A 24,068-nucleotide genomic window follows, 5' to 3' on the forward strand; every position below is an offset into this window, starting at 1 on the left:
TGAACACGCCCTGCATCCCCTGATCTCATGACCTCTGCCCATGTTTCTGAACTTTACAGCCGGCAGTGGCGTGTGGCTACCAGGACTTGGTGTGGAGTTTGCAGGACCTGCTTACCCAGGCATTGGAGCACATAGAAGGGCAAGAGACTGGAATGATGGCCCTTAAACTGGCCAGTTTAAACTTGGCAGGATGCACACAGGTAACTTCACTTAAGTCTTCATTTGTTTTATGAACAGTAATGAGACTTGGAAGCCACCTGTGAAAGTGAAGGTACATATCCACAGTTATACAGGGTTAGTCTTTGATTATACAGCCAGGACATTGATCTGAGACCATCTAAAGCCTTAACTGTCCATTTAAACAGGCTGAATGTTTATATGATTGAAGACAACTGTGATACCAACTAATGGTCAAACAATAAATGTGTCCAGGCAAAGTAAAATTATTATTAAAATGTTTCACTTAACATGAAAAGCAAAGTGTTAGTTCTATTGAATCTAGAATAATTACCGGCCTTTTGTCAGTTTGAACTTATTTCACAGGAATCTTATTTAATTTAATTTTAATTTGTTTGTTTTGTGGATTCAGTTTCCAGCACAAATATTCCATCTGGATCAGACGGGCAGAATTATTTAAGCGAAACATCTTGTGAACTTTCTTGGCTCAAGTCACCTGTGATGGGACTTTACCCAGCATCATTTCTTCTGATGCTGGAGAAAAGCTTCTCATAAACGTTCATCTTTCATAGAGATCGTTTCCTGGGACCGGAACATTTTCAGGGTATGTGTTGGAAACGTTTTGCTGTTTAAGATCTTGAGGATTTGTTTTATATTGACCCCCAATTTCATTCTTTTCAAAGAATTTCTCTCAGCATGGAAGCGGTTCTGGAGATTATTTATCTCTGGGATAAGGAGGTGCGTTTCACACACAAACATTGGACCTAATTGTAAATAATTGTTGAGGGAGCCTTTGAAAGTGTAGTGTGCGAGGATATTAGTTCAACATACGATTTAAAAGCTGCAGTAGATTTGAGGTTTGTCCTGTATTCTTATGTCGTTCCCACTAAAACACTCTGCTGTTCCAAAATGTTTCATGAATCAAAAACGATTTGTTCAGTTGCTGCACCTCTTCAGTTTTTCATACAACTTATGAAGCAAATCCACATGCCACCGTTTGGTATAAGTGACAACAGAGAAGACGGTGACATTGTTTACAGGTTCAAATATCTCCTAGGAGCACTGATGATAACTTTACTGATTGGCTGTGCAGCCTGTGGGCAACTGGGGTTATTGTTTTTTACTCTTATTTTTAACAAATTGGAAGAGAAATGTGAAGAATTGGTACATGGCCCCTTCTGTTAGCTGTATATGCATACAAGCACACATCTACAAATAAATGCCTTCTGAAGTCCACCTGTCGAAATGGAACTACGGCTGGAACAAAGTCATTTGTGTTCTGACATGCTGTTGAAGTTCAGAGTAGTGGTTGACAATCTGGAGTGTCAGCTCACCTTCTTTTGTTAGAAAATGGAAAATAAAAACAAGTTAATGTAAGAATTTTGTCCTGTATGTTCGTGAGGAAGAAATCAAAGATCGACAGTCATCATAATAGCAAGACCTAATACTCATTATCATGTTAACAGCATTATAGGTGGTGACCAGATGAGAATGCTATGTGTTGCATACTTGTAGTGTTGTGGATTCATCAACTTGGACTGCAGTTGGCTGCATTGACATTTTGTTTATAAACAGCAAAAAAGCAAAATTCAACTTTTGCCTAAAAGACTTAATAACTTACATGTTCAAGCGTTTATTGGATTGATTTCATTTATTGGGGTTTCGTAAAGTTTATGTATGATCACAACATTACTTAATGTCTGCTTTAAACAATTCAAAGGTTTAATTACTGCAAAGGAAACTTTCATAGTTTTTATAGAAACATGAATAACATCAAACATCACATTGGTACGTCCCTGAAACAAGTCTCAGTGGACTTAACCCTCGTAATGTCCTGGGGTCAGATTGACCCCAAGGACAATACAATACTAAAAAAGTTGATAAAATGTGTTTTCTTTGATCAAATGGTCTGAAATTTATAGGGGTAGTTGGATATGATGCTCTTCGTGATTAGAAGTCATTTGATTGAATTTTGGGTGTTTTATTGATTTTTTAACTCCTTTGCTCCTGGGGTCAAAGTGGTCCCGAAGCACAAAGTGGTGCACTGGGGCAAAAGTCACACCCTACTGCACTTCAACACATTTTTTATCTTGGATGTTTGATGTGTGTGGTCAAGCAATGGTTATTTAATAATGGGACAACAACAGGAGGTATGGGCAGCATGCGATGCCAGGTCCAAAAACATGCATTTTTTTGGGTGCAGCAGAAGCCCAAATCCCTGCCTTACTTTATCTACTTTTATGTAAACGAGCGCCATTGGCCCTAGATTCTAAAATTAAGGGACATTTTTGTGGTAATGGGTTGGACTGGAGTTAGACTAAAGGTGTAACACAAAATTAATTGAAAATTTATACTTAAAGCTTCAAATAACAGTCATTCATCCTAACCATTTTGGGGTAATTTTGACCCCAGAGGATAATAGGTGTTAGTATTTGCTCTCATTCAAAAAATTCAAAAACGGCACCCTCACTAAACTTTGACAAATTCCACTCAGGTTCATGTCAAATAGTTAAGATCTTATCAAATATTTCAGAAATTTTTTTTTTTTTCATTTTTTAAACTAAAAAATAGGGTGTTTTTTATGTAAACAAGGCCTTTTGGCCCTAAATTCCAAAATAAATGGAAAGAAATTTGTGGTGATGCGTTGGACTGGAGTCAGACTAAAGATGTGACACACAAATAATTGAAAATTTACACTTTATGGTTTAGATAACAGTCAAACAATTTGGGGTTAATCTGACCCCAGAGGGCCTTAGGTGTATGTAACACGGGAGGACATTAAGAGGGTTAATTGAATCACAGTTATTTGAGTATTTGGTCATTAAGGCTTATTCAGTGCTGATGAGGCATCTAGTGGTATAAGGCATCATAGTATAAATCTGGCCCCACTGGAAGCATCCAGGTTGGAGTCGGCACCTCCCTCTTCTTACTTCCCCGCCTCCTGTTGTCTCACACCCGGCCGTGGCAGAGCTGCATGGCGACCGACATGAAGTACACCCCCTTCTTGGCCAGCAGCTGTTGGTGCGTGCCCTGCTCGACCACCACGCCTCCCTGGAGGACGGCGATGCAGTCGGCCTTCCGGAGGATGGACAGGCAGTGGGTCACGACGATGCAAGTGCGGCCCTGCCTGGCCTTGTCCAGCACCACCTAGAGGAGGAGAAGAGAATGACATGAACACAACCCTTTCCTATCCACGTTCCTCTTTCAGGTTGACTTTCTTTGAACCTAATGGTCACAGGTACACTCTCACCATTTCACTCTCGGTGTCGAGAGCAGAAGTGGCCTCGTCCATCAGCAGCACTTTGGGGTTGCGGAGGATGGCTCGGGCGATGGCTATACGCTGCTTCTGAGCGCCCGACAGCTGCATCCCCTTGTCCCCAACCTGAGTCTCATACTTCTGCTCATACAAATGAATGGAGAGAGAGAAGTTATACTGCTAATAATTACACATGAGATAAGATAGATTATCCATAAGATGATTGATGAATGAGGCCTATTTTAAGTCGGAATACCTGTGGCAGTTCTTCAATGAAGGTGTGAATGTTGGCTGCCTCTGCGGCCGCCTGAATCTCTTCCATGGTCACAGTGCGGCTGTTGTCTCCGTAGGCGATGTTTTCGGCCAGAGAGCATTTAAACAGCACGGGATCCTTGGACACAAAGGCGACCTGAGCTCTCACCCAGTGGATGTTCAGCTGCTTCATGTCCCTGCCGTCCAAAACCTGAGAGGAGTTTCAAAAACAAAGAACTTTTCCATTAACCCGCTTCCAGAGAGATGAGAAGACTTAATCTGGTTTCAAAAGGATTTGTTTCCTCACCACTCGGCCTTCTCTGGGGTCATAAAACCTCTCCAACAGCTGCATGATGGTGCTCTTCCCACAGCCGCTGCTGCCCACCAGGGCCACAGTTTCTCCCTGTGCCACCTCCAGGTTCAGCCCTTTGAGGATGGGCACATCAGGGCGTGACGGGTAATTAAACCAGACATCCTCAAAGCGCACGTTACCATCAAAATGGTCCTGAAGTTTTGGAAATGAAAACAGGAGAAGACAGAACAGCTTTAGAGTGCATGCGTGTGTGTTTATTGTGTGTGTGTGTGTGTGTGTGTGTTTGGCTGCTTAGCGCTGTATACCGGGGACTCTCCCTCCTGAGAGAGGTTGTCAATAGCAGGCTTCATGATGTGGGCAGCAGCCCAGGCGCCACAGAGAACAGATATCGCACTGCTATAGGAGTTGTGTAGAAAAAGGAGTTACAGCCACTCACTTGGCAGCAAATTATAGCAAATGGGAAAAGAAAATGCAAACATTTTGTCCACTGCTACCATCTGAAATACATCTCTAGTCAGCTGTAGCCATCTGTAATCTACTCCAGGCAGTCACGCTCACTAAACCAAACTAAAACATTTAACCATGCTCTTCACTCACAAGATCACAGATTCAAAGTGCATCCTTCCTGTGGTGAGGAACCAGATTCCAAAGGCGCAACAGTAGAGCATGGCCCAGCTCAAGACGAAGGTGATGGTGAGTAGGTGAGCCCTGCGAAAGTCCTGTTAGAATCGGTAAATTTCAGTTTCATAGTCAGAATCCCACCAGGTGTCCCAAAACAGATGACCTGGTGGTGTAACATAGTTAGACAGATAAAATGCATCAGGATGAACTATTGCAGATGTGCTTGTACTGCAACAATGCAAAGTTGCAGTACAACTGTGTGTGCTGGTGTATGTCTTTGAATGCATACCATTAGACGGAATGTGACAAAGGACAGCACTCCCCTTACGACAAACATGAGAGAGAAGATCATGGCTTGTTCCTCGATGGCCTCTTTGTCTGTACCAACAAACACCTGAGCAACACATTCACATTTTATAAACATCTGACAGAAAACTCACTTTGTCACTTTTAAGAGAGTCCATGGGATTACAAGGAAACCTACGGCAATGATCTTTGAGAGGATGATGGTGAAGAAAGGCTCCAAGGCTGCTAGGATGAAGGCAGAGATGAGTCCTACCACGATGTAACGCCACTCAGGAAGGTTAAGACGCAACTCCTCCAGGAAGGAAACTGGGGGAACGTTTTCGTCCTACAGAGACAAATAAGGTAACGCACGCAAATGGTGAACGAGTGAGTCCGGCCTTGAAGGACAGCTGAAGTCGATGTTCTTGAACTCAATGTTTCCTTTGATGGAATCTGGCTTGAAGCCGGCGTCTGAGTCACTGTTGATGCTTGGTACCTGATGAGACAATGTTACCAGCATTTCACTTCACAGTATTCAAACTGCAGCCGGCCTCTGTTTATGTGCGATGCTGATGTTAATTCAAGCTGTATATAATGTCTTTAAATATTAAGTATTACTTTACTCCCCAGCTCTAAACCATGACAATTGAACTCGTGGGCCAGATAACCTGCTATTACTTCCTTCAAACAGCAGGTGCTCTAATTAGAGTACAATCTCATCTCATTATTGACTCAAAGTTGTCGGCTTCATCAGAGCAGCTCAGTGACAAACTGACAACTGTCTGAAAGGCAAAGACGGTAGAAACCTGCTGTGTTTTCTTTTAATAAGTGTTTTGTTGGGAATCCTTCATGTCAATGTGTCAGGGTGTGTGTGTGTGTGTTCCGCAATAGATAGGTCAGTGTTTGTTGTTCTCTGCCCCTCGGGAAAAGAACAGTATGTTACTGGATAAGCTTCATTGTTTTGTAAGTTGCAAGTAAGTAAGTAGCTTTTCTGGTCACTTTTGGATTTTGAGGCAAAAACTTGAGAAAAGTAAAATCACAATGAGAGGACACACTGATTCTGCCATTCTTATCTTACTTTACAAATCTGTAGGTTTTGCCAGACTGGGGGCTGGTTTAATGGATGCTAGATGGTGTGGTGGTGTATTGTGTGTGTGTGTGTGTGTGTGTGTGTGTGTGTGTGTGTGTGTGTGTGTGTTTCTTTTCTCACCTGGTCACTGCTGTTTTTACTGGAACTGTTAAGACAAGACAGACATCATTTTTGTGAAGACATCAAATAAGAATAATTAATAATTAATTTAATTAATCATGAGATTTGATCTTTTATCAAGTAAAGATGTTGACAAAAACTAATAAATAAATGTTCAACAGTTTACATTTCTGTGTTAATATATAGTATTACAGCTAAAACTTTACTGTTATCTGCAATTACTTTAACGTGGTTTTACCGTTAACTGTTACAAAATGTAACGCATAGATATAAAATCAATCGGCTAAAATATTGTGATCTGCTCCTTCTTACTGTAAAATATGATATATCATATAACGTACGTCGATCGCGATCGACCGGTCGAGTCGGCACCCTCATCTAATGGTCTATGAGAATAAAGTATAGTGCACAAGACGGTGTTGTTATAGGTTGTAAAGTAATACGTTTGACCTGTAACCTACTGACAGATAGATACAATGGTGTCAGCTGTGCAGCACCAGGAGCATCAGCACCACAGAGAGCAGAGAGTAGCAACATGACAAATCAGGAAAAGCAGTGAGAGAGAGAGGCGGTTTGACGCCGCTAACGGATGTTGGAATGTGTGAGAGTTGCCGGTTCAATGCCGAGCAAGACACAATCCTGACTGAGTGGGTGAATGTGAGGTCATCATGAAGCGCAATACCATTATTCAGTTAGGTCACATTAGCGAAACGCCAAAACAAAATTGTGTCTTTAGACTAACAAGAGTTTCGAGGATATTTTCTGCAGCATGACACAATCATTACATTCCACTGTAGCATGCAGCTATGTACAAAATATGACTGACATGTTTTTAAATACTTTGAAATGTTATTAAAAACACGAGACTTGTTTAAACAGTGTTCACGGCTCAAACTTTAACACTTTAAAGTTTGTTTACCTTTCATCTTCATTTTGTTCGGGTGTGGTCAAGTCGATTTCTTTCATCTTCATGTCTGGCGCCTTTTACACTGTTGGAGTGCTACGCAAAAGGTATATGAAATTAACTTAAGCGACATTAACCATGCGCGATCCACACACACACACGTGAAATAGAAAGCACATACCTCGCAAAGTCTCTGCAGAAAGCCTATCGTCCGGTCTCTGATTGACGAAGGTGCTGGGCTCACACACGGCCTTCATCCCTATTTATTATCTCCTCCTCCTACTCCTCTATGCACGTCACCCTCACTTTTGGGCCAACCGTACATTCGGAGCGCACGCGCATTTTCATCGTTACGGCGAATGTATTGAAACGCATTGAACGTAGCGCAAGGACAGTGTTGCTTAATTACTGGTTTGGAAATAGTAATGCGTTAGATTACTCGTTACCAAAAAAGAGGTCAGCTTACATTACGGTCATTTTGCAGACGCCTTTATCCAAAGCGACTTACATTACATTACATTACCACACTTCGCAGAGGGGGGAGCGACTGAGGGTTCAGTGCCTTCTCGCGGGGCCATACTAATCCTCTCTGTATCGTTCCAATTTTAGTATATGTGCTTCCGAAGAAACACAATGAGAGAACTTTCACAACATGTACTGGGACCAATAATCGTCCACTCGAGGTTCTGGTAGAGACGTCTGGATCATGCCGGGGCTGGGGAACACGTTTTTAACTCAACCTGCAAACTATACCAAACATATGGCACTGATTTACCCCCCAAAAACACATGGCACTAATTTGCCACAATTGCTGTATCATGTGTACATCATATGTCTTAACAGTGACGTAAAACAGATTCTACAGTAAACGATGATGAGGCATGCCATCCAGAGTGAGGTAATGTGAAACAGTCTGTACAGCGTACTAAACAACGATCATGACGCCAAGTTTGGACTCTAACTCTATGCTGAGTTTAACGTGTGTTAGTGCTGAGTATGACTCCAGGACGTACAACACGCCAAAAGAAGTGGAGTTGATTCCCCTCACATCGTGCAAATCGGTCTTGGAGTGCCATCTAGCGGTGATGGCGCTGCACTACCACGGAGTGACCTACTCGAATCAGAAAGTCCACACTCAACACACAGCGTGCTGTTCACACAATTCTCACAATGCCAAAGCAGCGCATACTGGGTTAGTGCATGCACATTCAGCGCGATATTCAGGGGGACCCCCATGCCACTCCCCCGGCGGCTAGGCGTAGTAGTGATCGAGTGTGGTGAACCAGAACAAAGAAAAGACGACTAAAGTTGTGTTCTTCCCAAACGTGATGTGTGTTGCTACGGAAGAATGGAATGAACAAATACAGGTAGGATAAGGGATTATTCATTGAAGAATACAATGAACGACAGTGGTTACAATGGGTAAATTGAAAGACTATAACCACCTGTTGCCCGCTGCAATAGAAGTTGTGAGCATGTAGAATATTGTTCTGGTGAGTGTGTTTTTCAAGTCCTACAATGTCCAGGGAAACCTTCTGTTTTATGCCAGTAACGTCAATGTTTACAAATGCGCAGATTCCAGTGTGACTGCAGTCGAGTGCTTTATTCTGTTTTGTCTCCTGAATCGTTTACAGGGAGTTCTGTAACTGGTTGATTTGATTTATAGGACTCGGTTACAAACAAATATATCTTATTTCATGGGGGGGGTTGCTTCGTATCAACCTGTCTATGTTGAGTTCGTTTCACTGTTTTCTAATCATTATCACCCACGACACGATCATTTTCTGGTGGAGCCAATCTTGAGGACTTCCTTGAAGATGGGTGTGATGTGGTGGCTTTGGTCTGGTCCACTCTGCCGTAAACATGTTTTGGGTAGATTGAGGCGAACCAGGACAAACTGGGCAGACGCTGCATGACCAGTAGAGACGCTGGTTGCAAGGTGACATCTTTCACACAAAGCTTCTGGATGGTGAGGGGGTACAGCGTGGAGGGGAACATCCAGTCTGCTCTGCTCTGCTCCTCGACCACAGAAGCACGGGGGAAGAGCGACACCAAGCTGCAGGTGTCCCATAGCGCAACTTGATCCAGAATATGGAGAAAGAGAAGAGCACTATATGAAGACGTGTGCTATCCAGATGAAGTGAGCGATGCCGAACGTAAACTACGAACTGCCAAAGTAACCCGTGAACGCAGTGCTGTAAAATATAGAAGAATGAAAAGTAACAAGCCACCATAATAGACATCAAGGACATTTGAAGAAAGAATCAGAAAGCTGCAATCAGACATTTTGCTTTCAGTGTTTTCTCGATGATCAACGACAAACGATGACAAACCACACAATCCGTTATTGTTATTGAAACCATTGGGGGTAGATGTAAGCCGTCGGACAGTAAATGCTTTAACATATACTTTTCTTTAACCATCAGCTCAACTGGTTTTTCCGCAACCTCCGCTGCAACAGACCACAAAAGCAGTGCCAACAGGATGACAAATACTGAATCTACACCCCACCTCTACTCTGCAGAGGATTTGATTGTATTATTGTATTTGTATAATTTATCCAGCCTCATTGTGTGCGCACTCTGCATTGTGGATTTTGGCCAAAATGTTGTCACAATATAATAATAATAATCTTGCTTTCCACCAACTGGCTGCTTTGGGTCATATGTTCTTCCATATGAAATCACTTGGTCAAACGTCGTCTTTATTAGGACAACACATTGTTAAACCAACCAACACATCAACACCAACATTATTGAAATAAAATTCATTGTAAGTTACAATTGACAACAGTCGGTCGGTCGCTCAAATAATAATAATGCGCTCCCCGGTGAGCGCTCCCCCACCACCAGCTGAGCGCTCGCGACAACAACAATAACAAACACTCCACGTGGAGGGGCGGGCGCTAGCCAGCCGAAGAAAGTTCACACGGCCAGCTGAAGAAAGTTCTCACGGCCCGGCTCGAAAGTCGGGACAAAACGGCCTGCAGTTCAGCGGCGCGCCCGCTAGAGGACCCCGAGAAGATTGTCATCCAGAGGGGTGGAAGGGAAGATGGATAGTTGATGTTCCAAGTGACAGTTAAATCCCAAGTTTACTTGGAACAGGCAAGTCTGCTTGAACAGGTAAGTCTACGGGCAGTTCCAAGTAGTTTGGGGAGAGAGAGATTGGCTTAGCTCTTTTGTAGAGCAACATTGGCTCAGTCAATTAAAGGCCTCGCCCGCTCACCGGCGCTGTTGGACCGTTGAACCTAACCGGATGTAAGTGAGTCCTGTGTATGTTTGCCAACGTCTGTTTTGGGGGAAATGTGTCAGGTTTGTCTCCTAAACCTCAGCTGGTTCACTTTTGATGCACTTGTGATGGTTTGTGTATGTGACGTGCTTGTTTTATGTATGAATGTGAAACGCTGTAGTATCGCTCTCGGCCTGAATGGTGATAATGCAAGTGGGGTGGCGCTGTTTCACCAAGGAACCAAACCGGAGGTATACAAAGAATGATTGAATTAATTTTTCTTTTGAGCTAAAAACGTTGAAAATGTGGAACGCTTCACGAATTTGCGTGTCATCCTTGCACAGAGGCCATGCTAATCTTCTCTGTATCGTTCCACTTTTAGTATATGTGCTTCCGAAGAAACACAATGATGGAGAGAGAACTTTCACAACTTGTACTGGGACCAATAATCGTCCACTTGAAATTCTGGTAGAGACGTCTGGATCATGCCGGGGCTGGGGAACACGTTTTTAACTCAACCTGTAAACTATACCAAACATATGGCACTGATTTACCCCCCAAAAACACATGGCACTGATTTGCCACAATTGCTGTATCATGTGTACATCATATGTCTTAACAGTGACGTAAAACAGATTCTACAGTAAACGATGATGAGGCATGCCATCCAGAGTGACGTAATGTGAAACAGTCTGTACAGCGTACTAAACAACGATCATGACGCCATCCAAACTGACCAAGTCACAACAGTGATTTTAGAATAGAATAGAGAATAGAATAGAATTTTCTCTGACCTAACAGTTACAATACATACATGTTAAGAATCTCGGTCCAGTCTGACCTCGCGCGCGCGCACTGTGTGGGCACTCGGGCCCAGAGGGACCGGGGAGGGGATCCTCTGGTAGAGGCGCCGACGAAGGGAGCGGATCAGTGTGGACGATGGGCTGCCGTGCGTGGGGAGCAGCACTTGTGGCGGGGATGGTGGCCACCACACGGTGGCAGGATCAGCAGGGTGGGTGATGACAGTAGAAGAGCTGGTGGTGGTTGCAGCAGTCCTGGACCTGAGGACATGCAGACTAAGTGCCAGGTCCTGCGACCACTCAAGTCAAGTCTACAGAAAAAGAAAAAGAAGAAAACAGACACAAACACAGCTCTGGTACCGTCTCCTTCAAATCCTCTTTTCCAGTGAACACGCCCTGCATCCCCTGATCTCGTGACCTCTGCCCATGTTTCTGAACTTTACAGCCGGCAGTGGCGTGTGGCTACCAGGACTTGGTGTGGAGTTTGCAGGACCTGCTTACCCAGGCATTGGAGCACATAGAAGGGCAAGAGACTGGAATGATGGCCCTTAAACTGGCCAGTTTAAACTTGGCAGGATGCACACAGGTAACTTCACTTAAGTCTTCATTTGTTTTATGAACAGTAATGAGACTTGGAAGCCACCTGTGAAAGTGAAGGTACATATCCACAGTTATACAGGGTTAGTCTTTGATTATACAGCCAGGACATTGATCTGAGACCATCTAAAGCCTTAACTGTCCATTTAAACAGGCTGAATGTTTATATGATTGAAGACAACTGTGATACCAACTAATGGTCAAACAATAAATGTGTCCAGGCAAAGTAAAATTATTATTAAAATGTTTCACTTAACATGAAAAGCAAAGTGTTAGTTCTATTGAATCTAGAATAATTACCGGCCTTTTGTCAGTTTGAACTTATTTCACAGGAATCTTATTTAATTTGATTTTAATTTGTTTGTTTTGTGGATTCAGTTTCCAGCACAAATATTCCATCTGGATCAGACGGGCAGAATTATTTAAGCGAAACATCTTGTGAACTTTCTTGGCTCAAGTCACCTGTGATGGGACTTTACCCAGCATCATTTCTTCTGATGCTGGAGAAAAGCTTCTCATAAACGTTCATCTTTCATAGAGATCGTTTCCTGGGACCGGAACATTTTCAGGGTATGTGTTGGAAACGTTTTGCTGTTTAAGATCTTGAGGATTTGTTTTATATTGACCCCCAATTTCATTCTTTTCAAAGAATTTCTCTCAGCATGGAAGCGGTTCTGGAGATTATTTATCTCTGGGATAAGGAGGTGCGTTTCACACACAAACATTGGACCTAATTGTAAATCATTGTTGAGGGAGCCTTTGAAAGTGCAGTGTGCGAGGATATTAGTTCAACATACGATTTAAAAGCTGCAGTAGATTTGAGGTTTGTCCTGTATTCTTATGTCGTTCCCACTAAAACACTCTGCTGTTCCAAAATGTTTCATGAATCAAAAACGATTTGTTCAGTTGCTGCACCTCTTCAGTTTTTCATACAACTTATGAAGCAAATCCACATGCCACCGTTTGGTATAAGTGACAACAGAGAAGACGGTGACATTGTTTACAGGTTCAAATATCTCCTAGGAGCACTGATGATAACTTTACTGATTGGCTGTGCAGCCTGTGGGCAACTGGGGTTATTACATTATTGGTTTTTACTCTTATTTTTAACAAATTGGAAGAGAAATGTGAAGAATTGGTACATGGCCCCTTCTGTTAGCTGTATATGCAAACAAGCACACATCTACAAATAAATGCCTTCTGAAGTCCACCTGTCGAAATGGAACTACGGCTGGAACAAAGTCATTTGTGTTCTGACATGCTGTTGAAGTTCAGAGTAGTGGTTGACAATCTGGAGTGTCAGCTCACCTTCTTTTGTTAGAAAATGGAAAATAAAAACAAGTTAATGTAAGACTTTTGTCCTGTATGTTCGTGAGGAAGAAATCAAAGATCGACAATCATCATAATAGCAAGACCTAATACTCATTATCATGTTAACAGCATTATAGGTGGTGACCAGATGAGAATGCTATGTGTTGCATACTTGTAGTGTTGTGGATTCATCAACTTGGACTGCAGTTGGCTGCATTGACATTTTGTTTATAAACAGCAAAAAAGCAAAATTCAACTTTTGCCTAAAAGACTTAATAACTTACATGTTCAAGCGTTTATTGGATTGATTTCATTTATTGGGGTTTCGTAAAGTTTATGTATGATCACAACATTACTTAATGTCTGCTTTAAACAATTCAAAGGTTTAATTACTGCATAGGAAACTTTCATAGTTTTTATAGAAACATGAATAACATCAAACATCACATTGGTACGTCCCTGAAACAAGTCTCAGTGGACTTAACCCTCGTAATGTCCTGGGGTCAGATTGACCCCAAGGACAATACAATACTAAAAAAGTTGATAAAATGTGTTTTCTTTGATCAAATGGTCTGAAATTTATAGGGGTAGTTGGATATGATGCTCTTCGTGATTAGAAGTCATTTGATTGAATTTTTGGTGTTTTATTGATTTTTTAACTCCTTTGCTCCTTGGGTCAAAGTGGTCCCGAAGCACAAAGTGGTGCACTGGGGCAAAAGTCACACCCTACTGCACTTCAACACATTTTTTATCTTGGATGTTTGATGTGTGTGGTCAAGCAATGGTTATTTAATAATGGGACAACAACAGGAGGTATGGGCAGCATGCGATGCCAGGTCCAAAAACATGCATTTTTTTGGGTGCAGCAGAAGCCCAAATCCCTGCCTTACTTTATCTACTTTTATGTAAACGAGCGCCATTGGTCCTAGATTCTAAAATTAAGGGACATTTTTGTGGTAATGGGTTGGACTGGAGTTAGACTAAAGGTGTAACACAAAATTAATTGAAAATTTATACTTAAAGCTTCAAATAACAGTCATTCATCATAACCATTTTGGGGTAATTTTGACCCCAGAGGATAATAGGTGTTAGTATTTGCTCTCATTCAAAAAATTCAAAAAATTCAAAAACGGCACCCTCACTAAACTTTGACAAATTCCACTCAGGTTCATGTCAAATAGTTAAGATCTTATCAAATATTTCAGAATTTTTTTTTTTTTTCATTTTTTAAACTAAAAAATAGGGTGTTTTTTATGTAAACAAGGCCTTTTGGCCCTAAATTCCAAAATAAATGGAAAGAAATTTGTGGTGATGCGTTGGACTGGAGTCAGACTAAAGATGTGACACACAAATAATTGAAAATTTACACTTTATGGTTTAGATAACAGTCGAACAATTTGGGGTTAATCTGACCCCAGAGGGCCTTAGGTGTATGTAACACGGGAGGACATTAAGAGGGTTAATTGAATCACAGTTATTTGAGTATTTGGTCATTAAGGCTTATTCAGTGCTGATGAGGCATCTAGTGGTATAAGGCATCATAGTATAAATCTGGCCCCACTGGAAGCATCCAGGTTGGAGTCGGCACCTCCCTCTTCTTACTTCCCCGCCTCCTGTTGTCTCACACCCGGCCGTGGCAGAGCTGCATGGCGACCGACATGAAGTACACCCCCTTCTTGGCCAGCAGCTGTTGGTGCGTGCCCTGCTCGACCACCACGCCTCCCTGGAGGACGGCGATGCGGTCGGCCTTCCGGAGGATGGACAGGCAGTGGGTCACGACGATGCAAGTGCGGCCCTGCCTGGCCTTGTCCAGCACCACCTAGAGGAGGAGAAGAGAATGACATGAACACAACCCTTTCCTATCCACGTTCCTCTTTCAGGTTGACTTTCTTTGAACCTAATGGTCACAGGTACACTCTCACCATTTCACTCTCGGTGTCGAGGGCAGAAGCGGCCTCGTCCAGCAGCAGCACTTTGGGGTTGCGGAGGATGGCTCGGGCGATGGCTATACGCTGCTTCTGACCGCCCGACAGCTGCATCCCCTTGTCCCCAACCTGAGTCTCATACTTCTGCTCAAACAAATGAATGGAGAGAGAGAAGTTATACTGCTAATAATTACACATGAGATAAGATAAGTCATCCATAAGTTAGTTTGATGAATGAGGCTTATTTTAAGTCGGAATACCTGTGGCAGTTCTTCAATGAAGGTGTGAATGTTGGCTGCCTCTGCGGCCGCCTGAATCTCCTCCATGGTCACAGTGCGGCTGTTGTCTCCGTAGGCGATGTTTTTGGCCAGAGAGCATTTAAACAGCACGGGATCCTCGGACACAAAGGCGACCTGAGCTCTCACCCAGTGGATGTTCAGCTGCTTCATGTCCCTGCCGTCCAAAACCTGAGAGGAGTTTCAAAAACAAAGAACTTTTCCATTAACCCGCTTCCAGAGAGATGAGAAGAGTTAATCTGGTTTCAAAAGGATTTGTTTCCTCACCACTCGGCCTTCTCTGGGGTCATAAAACCTCTCCAACAGCTGCATGATGGTGCTCTTCCCACAGCCGCTGCTGCCCATCAGGGCCACAGTTTCTCCCTGTGCCACCTCCAGGTTCAGCCCTTTGAGGATGGGCACATCAGGGCGTGACGGGTAATTAAACCAGACATCCTCAAAGCGCACGTTACCATCAAAATGGTCCTGAAGTTTTGGAAATGAAAACAGGAGAAGACAGAACAGCTTTAGAGTTCATGTGTGTGTGTTTATTGTGTGTGTGTGTGTGTGTGTGTGTGTTTGGGTGCTTAGCGCTGTATACTGGGGACTCTACCTCCTGTAAGAGGTTGTCAATAGCAGGCTCCATGATGTAGGCAGCAGCCCAGGCGTTGCAGAGAACAAGTATCGCACTTCTATAGGAGTTGTGTAGAAAAAGGAGTTACAGCCACTCACTTGGCAGCAAATTATAGCAAATGGGAAAAGAAAATGCAAACATTTTGTCCACTGCTACCATCTGAAATACATCTCTAGTCAGCTGTAGCCATCTGTAATCTACTCCAGGCAGTCACGTTTACTAAACCAAACTATAACATTTAACCATGCTCTTCACTCACAAGATCACAGATTCAAAGTCCATCCTTCCTGTGTTGAGGAACCAGATTCCAAAGGCGCAACAGGTTGTAAGGGCAAAGGAGATCATGGCACGGCTCAAGACGATAGTGATGGCGTATATGTAAGCACTGAGTGAGACCTGTTAGAATACATAAGTTTCAGTTTCATGGTCAGAATCCCGCCAGATATCCTAAAACAGATTCCCTGGTGGTGTAACATAGTTAGACAGATAAAATGCATCAGGATGAACTATTGCAGACGTGCTTGTACTGCAACAATGCAAAGTTGCAGTACAACTGTGTGTGCTGTGTGTATGTGTTTCAATGCATACCGTTCGACGGACTGGGACAAAGATCAGCACTCCCAATCCGACAAACATGAGAGAGAGGATCATGGCTTGTTCCCCGATGGCCTCTTTGTCTGTACCAACAAACACCTGAGCAACACATTCACATTTTATAAACAACTGACAGAAAACTCACTTTGTCACTTTTAAGAGAGGCCATGAGATTACAAGGAAACCTACGGCAATGATCTTTGAGAGGATGATGGTGAAGAAAGGCTCCAAGGCTGCTAGGATGAAGGCAGAGATGAGTCCTACCACGATGTAACGCCACTTAGGAAGGTTAAGACGCAACTCCTCCAGGAAGGAAACTGGGGGAACGTTTTCGTCCTACAGAGACAAAGAGGTAACGCACGCAAATGGTGAACGAGTGAGTCCGGCCTTGAAGGACAGCTGAAGTCGATGTTCTTGAACTCAATGTTTCCTTTGATGGAATCTGGCTTGAAGCCGGCGTCTGAGTCACTGTTGATGCTTGGTACCTGATGAGACAATGTTACCAGCATTTCACTTCACAGTATTCAAACTGCAGCCGGCCTCTGTTTATGTGCGATGCTGATGTTAATTCAAGCTGTATATAATGTCTTTAAATATTAAGTATTACTTTACTCTCCAGCTCTAAACCATGACAATTGAACTCGTGGGCCAGATAACCTGCTATTACTTCCTTCAAACAGCAGGTGCTCTAATTAGAGTACAATCTCATCTCATTATTGACTCAAAGTTGTCGGCTTCATCAGAGCAGCTCAGTGACAAACTGACAACTGTCTGAAAGGCAAAGACGGTAGAAACCTGCTGTGTTTTCTTTTAATAAGTGTTTTGTTGGGAGGAAACTGTGCAATCCTTACACTGTCAATGATGCTGTAGACTTTATGTGCAACCGTCCGGGCACTTGCAAAGGACGGGATGTGGAGAAGATACTTTGTTACGGCAGAAGGAATTTCGTGATGCAAAGTAGGGTGTGGTGTGTGTGTGTTCCGCAATAGATAGGTCAGTGTTTGTTGTTCTCTGCCCCTCGGGAAAAGAACAGTATGTTACTGGAAAAGCTTCATTGTTTTGTAAGTTGCAAGTAAGTAAGTAGCTTTTCTGGTCACTTTTGGATTTTGAGGCAAAAACTTGAGAAAAGTAAAATCACAATGAGAGGACACACTGATTCTGCCATTCTTATCTTACTTTACAACTCTGTAGGTTTTGCCAGACTGGGGGCTGGTTAAATGGATGCTAGATGGTGTGGTGGTGTATTGTGTGTGTGTGTGTGTGTGTGTGTGTGTGTGTGTGTGTGTGTGTGTTTCTTTTCTCACCTGGTCACTGCTGTTTTTACTGGAACTGTTAAGACAAGACAGACATCATTTTTGTGAAGACATCAAATAAGAATAATTAATAATTAATTTAATTAATCATGAGATTTGATCTTTTATCAAGTAAAGATGTTGACAAAAACTAATAAATAAATGTTCAACAGTTTACATTTCTGTGTTAATATATAGTATTACAGCTAAAACTTTACTGTTATCTGCAATTACTTTAACGTGGTTTTACCGTTAACTGTTACAAAATGTAACGCATAGATATAAAATCAATCGGCTAAAATATTGTGATCTGCTCCTTCTTACTGTAAAATATGATATATCATATAACGTACGTCGATCGCGATCGACCGGTCGAGTCGGCACCCTCATCTAATGGTCTATGAGAATAAAGTATAGTGCACAAGACGGTGTTGTTATAGGTTGTAAAGTAATACGTTTGACCTGTAACCTACTGACAGATAGATACAATGTTGTCAGCTGTGCAGCACCAGGAGCATCAGCACCACAGAGAGCAGAGAGTAGCAACATGACAAATCAGGAAAAGCAGTGAGAGAGAGAGGCGGTTTGACGCCGCTAACGGATGTTGGAATGTGTGAGAGTTGCCGGTTCAATGCCGAGCAAGACACAATCCTGACTGAGTGGGTGAATGTGAGGTCATCATGAAGCGCAATACCATTATTCAGTTAGGTCACATTAGCGAAACGCCAAAACAAAATTGTGTCTTTAGACTAACAAGAGTTTCGAGGATATTTTCTGCAGCATGACACAATCATTACATTCCACTGTAGCATGCAGCTATGTACAAAATGTGACTGACATGTTTTTAAATACTTTGAAATGTTATTAAAAACACGAGACATGTTTAAACAGTGTTCACGGCTCAAACTTTAACACTTTAAAGTTTGTTTACCTTTCATCTTCATTTTGTATATATGAAATGAACTTTAACGACATTAACCATGCGCGATCCACACATACACACATGTGAAATAGAAAGCACATACCTCGCAAAGTCTCTGCAGAAAGCCTATCGTCCGGTCTCTGATTGACGGAGGTGCTGGGCTCACACACGGCCTTCATCCCTATTTATTATCTCCTCCTCCTACTCCTCTATGCACGTCACCCTCACTTTTGGGCCAACCCTACATTCGGAGCGCACGCGCATTTCCATCTTTACGGCGAATATATTGAAACGCATTGAACGTAGCGCAAGGACAGTGTTGCTTAATTACTGGTTTGGAAATAGTAATGCGTTAGATTACTCGTTACTAAAAAAGAGGTCAGATTACTATACATTACGGTCATTTTGTAGACGCCTTTATCCAAAGCGACTTACATTACATTACATTACATTACCACACTTCGCAGAGGGGGGAGCGACTGAGGGTTCAGTGCCTTGCTCAGGGGCACCTCGGCAGGGACTCGAACCCCCGGTTCCCAAGCGGAAGCTCTACCCACTGAGCTACTGCCTCCCTAGATTTGCTTCACTTAGTAACACGTTACTGCGTCCAACACGCCAAAAGTAGTGGGGTTGATTCCCCTCACATCGTGCAAATCGGTCTTGGAGTGCCATCTAGCGGTGATGGCGCTACACTACCACGGAGTGACCTACTCGAAGCAGAAAGTCCACACTAAACACACAGCCTGCTGTTCACACAATTCTCACAAGGAGGGATAGTGTATGTTCCAAGTGACAGTTTAATCCCAAGTTTACTTGGAACAGGCAAGTCTGCTTGAACAGGTAAATCTACGGGCAGTTCCAAGTAGTTTGGGGAGAGTCAAATAAAAGGCCGCGCCCGCTCACCGGCGCTGTTGGACCGTTGAACCTAACCGGATGTCCTGTGTATGTTTGCCAACGTCTGTTTTGGGGGAAATGTGTCAGGTTTGTCTCCTTAACCTCAGCTGGTTCACTTTTGATGCACTTGTGATGGTTTGTGTATGTGACGTGCTTGTTTTATGTATGAATGTGAAAAGCTGCAGTACCGCTCTCGGCCTGAATGGTGATAATACAAGTGGGGTGGCGCTGTTTCACCAAGGAACCAAACCGGAGGTAAACAAAGAATGATTGAATTAATTTTTCTTTTGAGCTAAAAACGTTAAAATGTGGAGCGCTTCACGAATTTGCGTGTCATCTTTGCGCCCAGAGGGGAGGGATATTCTCGGTTCCTAGTTCCTACTTTACTAGAAACTGCTTGAACATTAACTAACTACTTTAGGGTGAGAGTCTAATTGGCCTAGCGTTTGAACCTGAGAGCCAGATTGGCTGAGTTAACTGGAAGGCCGCGCCCCCATAAATTGCCGTGAGCGAGCTCAGTTTGCGTTGAACTTTGCAAGCGAGAGGTGAGAGCTAGCGCACGCTGCCGTCATTCATCGGTCGTTTCCACTAGAGAGAAAGTTATTTGTATTGCGCTATACAATTGCAAGAAATAACTTTCAGCTACAAACTCGAACCAGGTAACGTATTACAACCTACTAATTTAATGGTCTTTTTTGTCTCCCAGCAGCCAAAGTAGTGTCTAACAGAATTTCAAATTTCATTTGAAATTATTTCCAACTGCAAACTCGAACCAGGTAAGAACATACTACCTACTCCTTGCTTATATTTTTTGTCCCCAGGCAGCCAAAGTAGTGTATTAAGTTTGTGTAAAGAAGAAACTTGTAATTAGTGCCGGCTGGCTGGCTAAGCTATGTCCACGCACATGTCGGTAAATTAATTAATTAATTTGTGTGTGTGTGTGTGTGTGTGTGTGTTTCTCCGGTAAGGAGGACGACCGTTATGATAACCATACTTCAATATTGCAGTGATTTATTGAAGTGTGCAGTGATTTATTGAGGTGTTCAGTCAAGTGCGGCGCTGGCTACGCACATGTCCGTAAGAAATGTAATGTTCTGTCGAAGATAGTGCTTGTACTTGGTCATTGTCATCATTAATTTGCCCGTTCCGTTTTTTTTAAGTGTTGAAGTGGTTTATTTAAGTGTGTTTTTGAAGTTTCCGCCATGAATGGACAAATGACGTTGAAAGGAAAGCCTTTTGAAAGTTATATATATATATATATATATATATATATATATATATATATATATATATATATATATATATATATATATATATATATATATATATAATTCTTTCTTTCTCCTTGCTGGATGTGTCTTTGTTTATCTACCTTTTTTACCAATAAAAGTAATTGCAGCGTGTGTGCGTGTCCCTGAAGTACTGTAACTATGGGTTTCACCGCAGCCATTATGATTTGTCAATGAAGGTGTTTTTGTTTTTTTTTCCCCTTTCTAGCAGTATGGACCATAGACCGGCGTTTGTGCTGATGGCGGGCTCTACCAACATCAGGCTCCAGGCCACGCCAGAGGCCCTGGCTGCGTGGAGAAGCATGCAGGCCCAAGACAGCAGGCGCACGTGCAAGGTCCCGGCCACGGTCTTGAGGGAGGCGGTGGAGCGGGTCCGAGAGGCGGGCGGCAACCCGGCCCACAGAGGCCAGATACTGAGCCAGATGACCATTCAATTTGGCCGGTACTACGGGAAAAACTTCCAGTGGCTGATGACCCACGACGTGGGTTACGTCGCCAGTCTGCTGGTGAGCCACCGGAACGGGGCAGGGCAATGTCAGCAGCAGTCCCCTCATGATCAACAAGGTTGCTGGAATACGCTCGCCTCTTCCCGCCCATGGTGGCCGCCATCGCCAACAAGGGGAGGACGGGTACCGTGTCGGAGGGTGACTGTAAGGTGGGCTTCGGCCTGCACGCGGAGCTCACTTACAGTCAGCTCTACGAAGGGCAGAGCACGGAACTCGCCAGGTAAGATGACGGCATGTGAAGCGTACTGTGAACAACGATGCCGGCATAGTTTCATGCTTCTCCCACATTTCCTTTCATCATAGTTATAGGGCGAGGCTGGTGATGTTGACCCCCCAGGGTGCGGGCACCCGGTTGGCCCTGCTGCAGCGCTACGTCAAGCGGAGGACCCCTGGATTTAACGACTACAGACCCATTGCTCTGAGCGCCTGGTGTCCCCCCCACCTGAAATCCCTCAACGACCCGGCCCCCCTGCAGTTTGCCCTCAGAGTGCCCTCACCAAATATGTTGTTTGATTCTTGTCTTTTTTTTTTTACATGTTATATGTACGCACCAAGGACCAGAGCATGTTCCTCTTAAGTGTAAACTTCATTGGCGAATAAAGCTATTCTGACTCTTACAGGCACGAGTGCAAATGGCTTGCACTTCCAAATGTACCTGTTGGACGGGCTGGCGGCGTGGAATGAGGACAGGGCGCGTGACGCGGCGCGTGCCACGACTGACGTACAGTCTGGGCAGCGGACTGAGTGGCGCGGCTAGCAAGCCAAGATGTGCACACATTAAACCAGATGGCCATGGAGATGTACGGGCACATTCTGGTGGAGACGTACATGCAGCCGCTGGAGTACACAGGTAGCAGAGCATTTTCACCCTTTGCAGGAAAGCCCGGTGGTTTGCGTCCCAAAAGCTCATGTGGTTTTCTCCTCCCTCAGGCGAATTGATCAGCATGGACTACCTGTACGCCCAGACCGGCCGGCCCCTCCAGGAATTTAACGATGACCGGAGGAGCTGGAGGGAGAGGGGTTTGAGGAGGAGGAGGAGGAGGAGGAGCAGCGCGCGGAGCTCTCAGATGAGGGGTTTGAGGAGTTCCACCTAAATCTCAATGATGATGATGATGATGATGATGTTTTGGCGCCCCTCCCAGCCTCTCATCCCTGCCAGCTGTGCTGCTGCTGTCATCGCCCGCCCTGCTGCTGCTGCCGCCGCCACCGCCACCAGCTCGGCGAATGTCATCGCCCGCCCTGCTGCTGCTGTCATCGCCCGCCCTGCTGCTGCTGACGACGACGCCGCCGTCGCCACCACCAGCTCTGCGACTCATCGCCCGCCCTGCTGCCGATGCCGCCTCCACCTTTGCTGCTGCTGACCACGCCCAGGGGGACAGCGTGGATCCACACGGGGTTCCCGGGTACCAACATGTGGTCAAGCTGGTAAAAGCTCTGGTGGAGCTGCGGGGTCAGGGCTTTGTCACACAGGGCCAGGTGGAGGAGCTTGTGAGTTTGTGGCAGAATCTCCCAGAGTCAGACACGGGCCCTGTGGTGTACCCCCCTCGTCACAGGACCAAGCTGGTGAAGGGGAGATTCAAGAAGTCCAAAGCTCCCAGTTCGGTTCCCGGTGTGGAGAGCATGAGGCGGTACGTTTTTTATCGTTGTTGTTGTTGTTGTTGTTGGCTTGGCAGTCTGGCTGTTTTTGCACCAGCTTACGTACCTGGGTGCTCATTCTCATCTCATCCTAGGTGTCTTGGAAGACAAGGGATCGGTTCCACGGCTCAGTGGCCCGACTGCAGCTGGCTGGTGGATGCCATCTTCCGGCAGCTGTGCGTCCTCCATCTGGCCAATCACAGGCTGAGTGGGATGACGGTCACCAGGTGGACCCTGATGCTGCACGATTACAACAGCATCAGCAGCGCCGTGGCGGTACACCCGGCGCTGCGGTCCCGCACCAGGATCCAGCTCTTCAGTGTCAACCAGCACACTCGCAGTGGTAAGAAGAATGGATGGATGGGTGACTGTGTGCGTGCATGCTACATCTTGATTTGGATCATAACTTCACCAATGTTATATGACTCCATAGGCACAACCGGGGTGTGACTGCGCGGTTGACGGCCGAGGTGGTGGGCGCCATCCCCGCCATGAGTGCTGCTCCCCAAGCCAGTCAGCCCATCTTGCCCACCAGGGAAGGCGCGACAACGACGGCGGCAGCGACGGCGACGGCAGCGAAGGGGCCTATGGTGTACAAGGCGGCAGCAAAGGGGCCTTTGCTGTATAAGGATCTGCCCCCTCCTCCGCCGGCCCCCGTTTGTGTGGTCGCCGCCATCCCCGCCGCAAGTGCTCCTCCCCGGGCCCACCTGGTCCACACCGATCCGCTCCCTCCGTCGGCGCCTCTGCCAGAGGATCCCCTCCCTGGTCCTTCTGGGCTGAGTGCGGCGGCCGGCGGATCGCGTTCCCTTTCCTCTTCTGTCGCCACAGCCCTCTCGGTCGTCACAGACACCCCTGTGTTGGCCAAAACGACGGCGTGGCGCAGAAAACAACTGGAACGGAGGAGAGCGGAGGCGGCGCTGAGAGGGGTGACTCTCAAGCCTCGCAAGCGTGGACCCTCACCTGCAAAGACTGTGGCCAACCCAAGACTAAAGAACTGGGCCACAGGGTGTTGAGAACCGCGTCGGGGCGGAGGGTTTACTTCTGTCCTGTGGAAGCTGCTGGCTCGAAAGTCGGGACAAAACGGCCCGCAGTTCAGCGGCGCGCCCGCTAGAGGACCCCGAGAAGATTGTCATCCAGAGGGGAGGGAG

The 24,068-nt window shown here is 44.9% G+C and overlaps 2 protein-coding genes, 1 non-coding gene and 1 pseudogene across 3 annotated transcripts; all 4 read right to left on the reverse strand.

Annotated features, from left to right (window-relative positions):
* Nucleotides 1-3,126: 3,126 nt before the first annotated feature.
* LOC143015214 (phosphatidylcholine translocator ABCB4-like) lies at nt 3,127-7,086 on the reverse strand. Its single transcript, XM_076169177.1, has 10 exons — nt 7,034-7,086; nt 6,115-6,139; nt 5,104-5,250; nt 4,948-5,013; nt 4,596-4,717; nt 4,304-4,394; nt 3,993-4,190; nt 3,690-3,896; nt 3,428-3,574; nt 3,127-3,324 (listed from the first exon to the last, which is right to left on the reverse strand). Exons 1-10 carry the CDS (start codon nt 7,084-7,086, stop codon nt 3,127-3,129), a joined length of 1,254 nt encoding a protein of 417 aa, XP_076025292.1.
* A 502-nt stretch (nt 7,087-7,588) lies between these two features.
* LOC143015254 (U6 spliceosomal RNA) lies at nt 7,589-7,650 on the reverse strand (annotated as a pseudogene).
* A 2,895-nt stretch (nt 7,651-10,545) lies between these two features.
* LOC143015252 (U6 spliceosomal RNA) lies at nt 10,546-10,651 on the reverse strand. Its single transcript, XR_012965409.1, has one exon. It is a non-coding gene; the product is annotated as a U6 spliceosomal RNA (small nuclear RNA).
* A 3,924-nt stretch (nt 10,652-14,575) lies between these two features.
* On the reverse strand, nt 14,576-16,891 carry LOC143015215 (phosphatidylcholine translocator ABCB4-like). Its single transcript, XM_076169178.1, has 9 exons — nt 16,886-16,891; nt 16,572-16,718; nt 16,377-16,481; nt 16,048-16,184; nt 15,756-15,846; nt 15,443-15,640; nt 15,140-15,346; nt 14,877-15,023; nt 14,576-14,773 (listed from the first exon to the last, which is right to left on the reverse strand). Exons 1-9 carry the CDS (start codon nt 16,889-16,891, stop codon nt 14,576-14,578), a joined length of 1,236 nt encoding a protein of 411 aa, XP_076025293.1.
* Nucleotides 16,892-24,068: the final 7,177 nt, after the last annotated feature.

This window comes from Genypterus blacodes, unplaced genomic scaffold (assembly GCF_046128005.1).
Source record: "Genypterus blacodes isolate CSIRO-AG114 ecotype Tasmania unplaced genomic scaffold, CSIRO-AGI_Gbla_v1 ptg000192l_1, whole genome shotgun sequence".
Classification (NCBI taxonomy): domain Eukaryota; kingdom Metazoa; phylum Chordata; class Actinopteri; order Ophidiiformes; family Ophidiidae; genus Genypterus; species Genypterus blacodes.

What these genes read in the sequence shown, in the direction of transcription:
- LOC143015214 (XM_076169177.1), bottom strand. Translation starts at nt 7,086, where the DNA reads ATGAAGATGAAAGAAATCGACTTGACCACACCCGAACAAAATGAAGAT. An exon ending in TCATTGAAGAACTGCCACAG is followed by an intron (nt 3,575 to 3,689) that starts GTATTCCGACTT and finishes TTGTATGAGCAG; the next exon opens with AAGTATGAGACTCAGGTTGG. An exon ending in TCGACACCGAGAGTGAAATG is followed by an intron (nt 3,325 to 3,427) that starts GTGAGAGTGTAC and finishes CTCCTCCTCTAG; the next exon opens with GTGGTGCTGGACAAGGCCAG.
- LOC143015215 (XM_076169178.1), bottom strand. An exon ending in TCCTCTCAAAGATCATTGCC is followed by an intron (nt 16,482 to 16,571) that starts GTAGGTTTCCTT and finishes TGTGTTGCTCAG; the next exon opens with GTGTTTGTTGGTACAGACAA. An exon ending in TTGTCCCAGTCCGTCGAACG is followed by an intron (nt 16,185 to 16,376) that starts GTATGCATTGAA and finishes GTATTCTAACAG; the next exon opens with GTCTCACTCAGTGCTTACAT.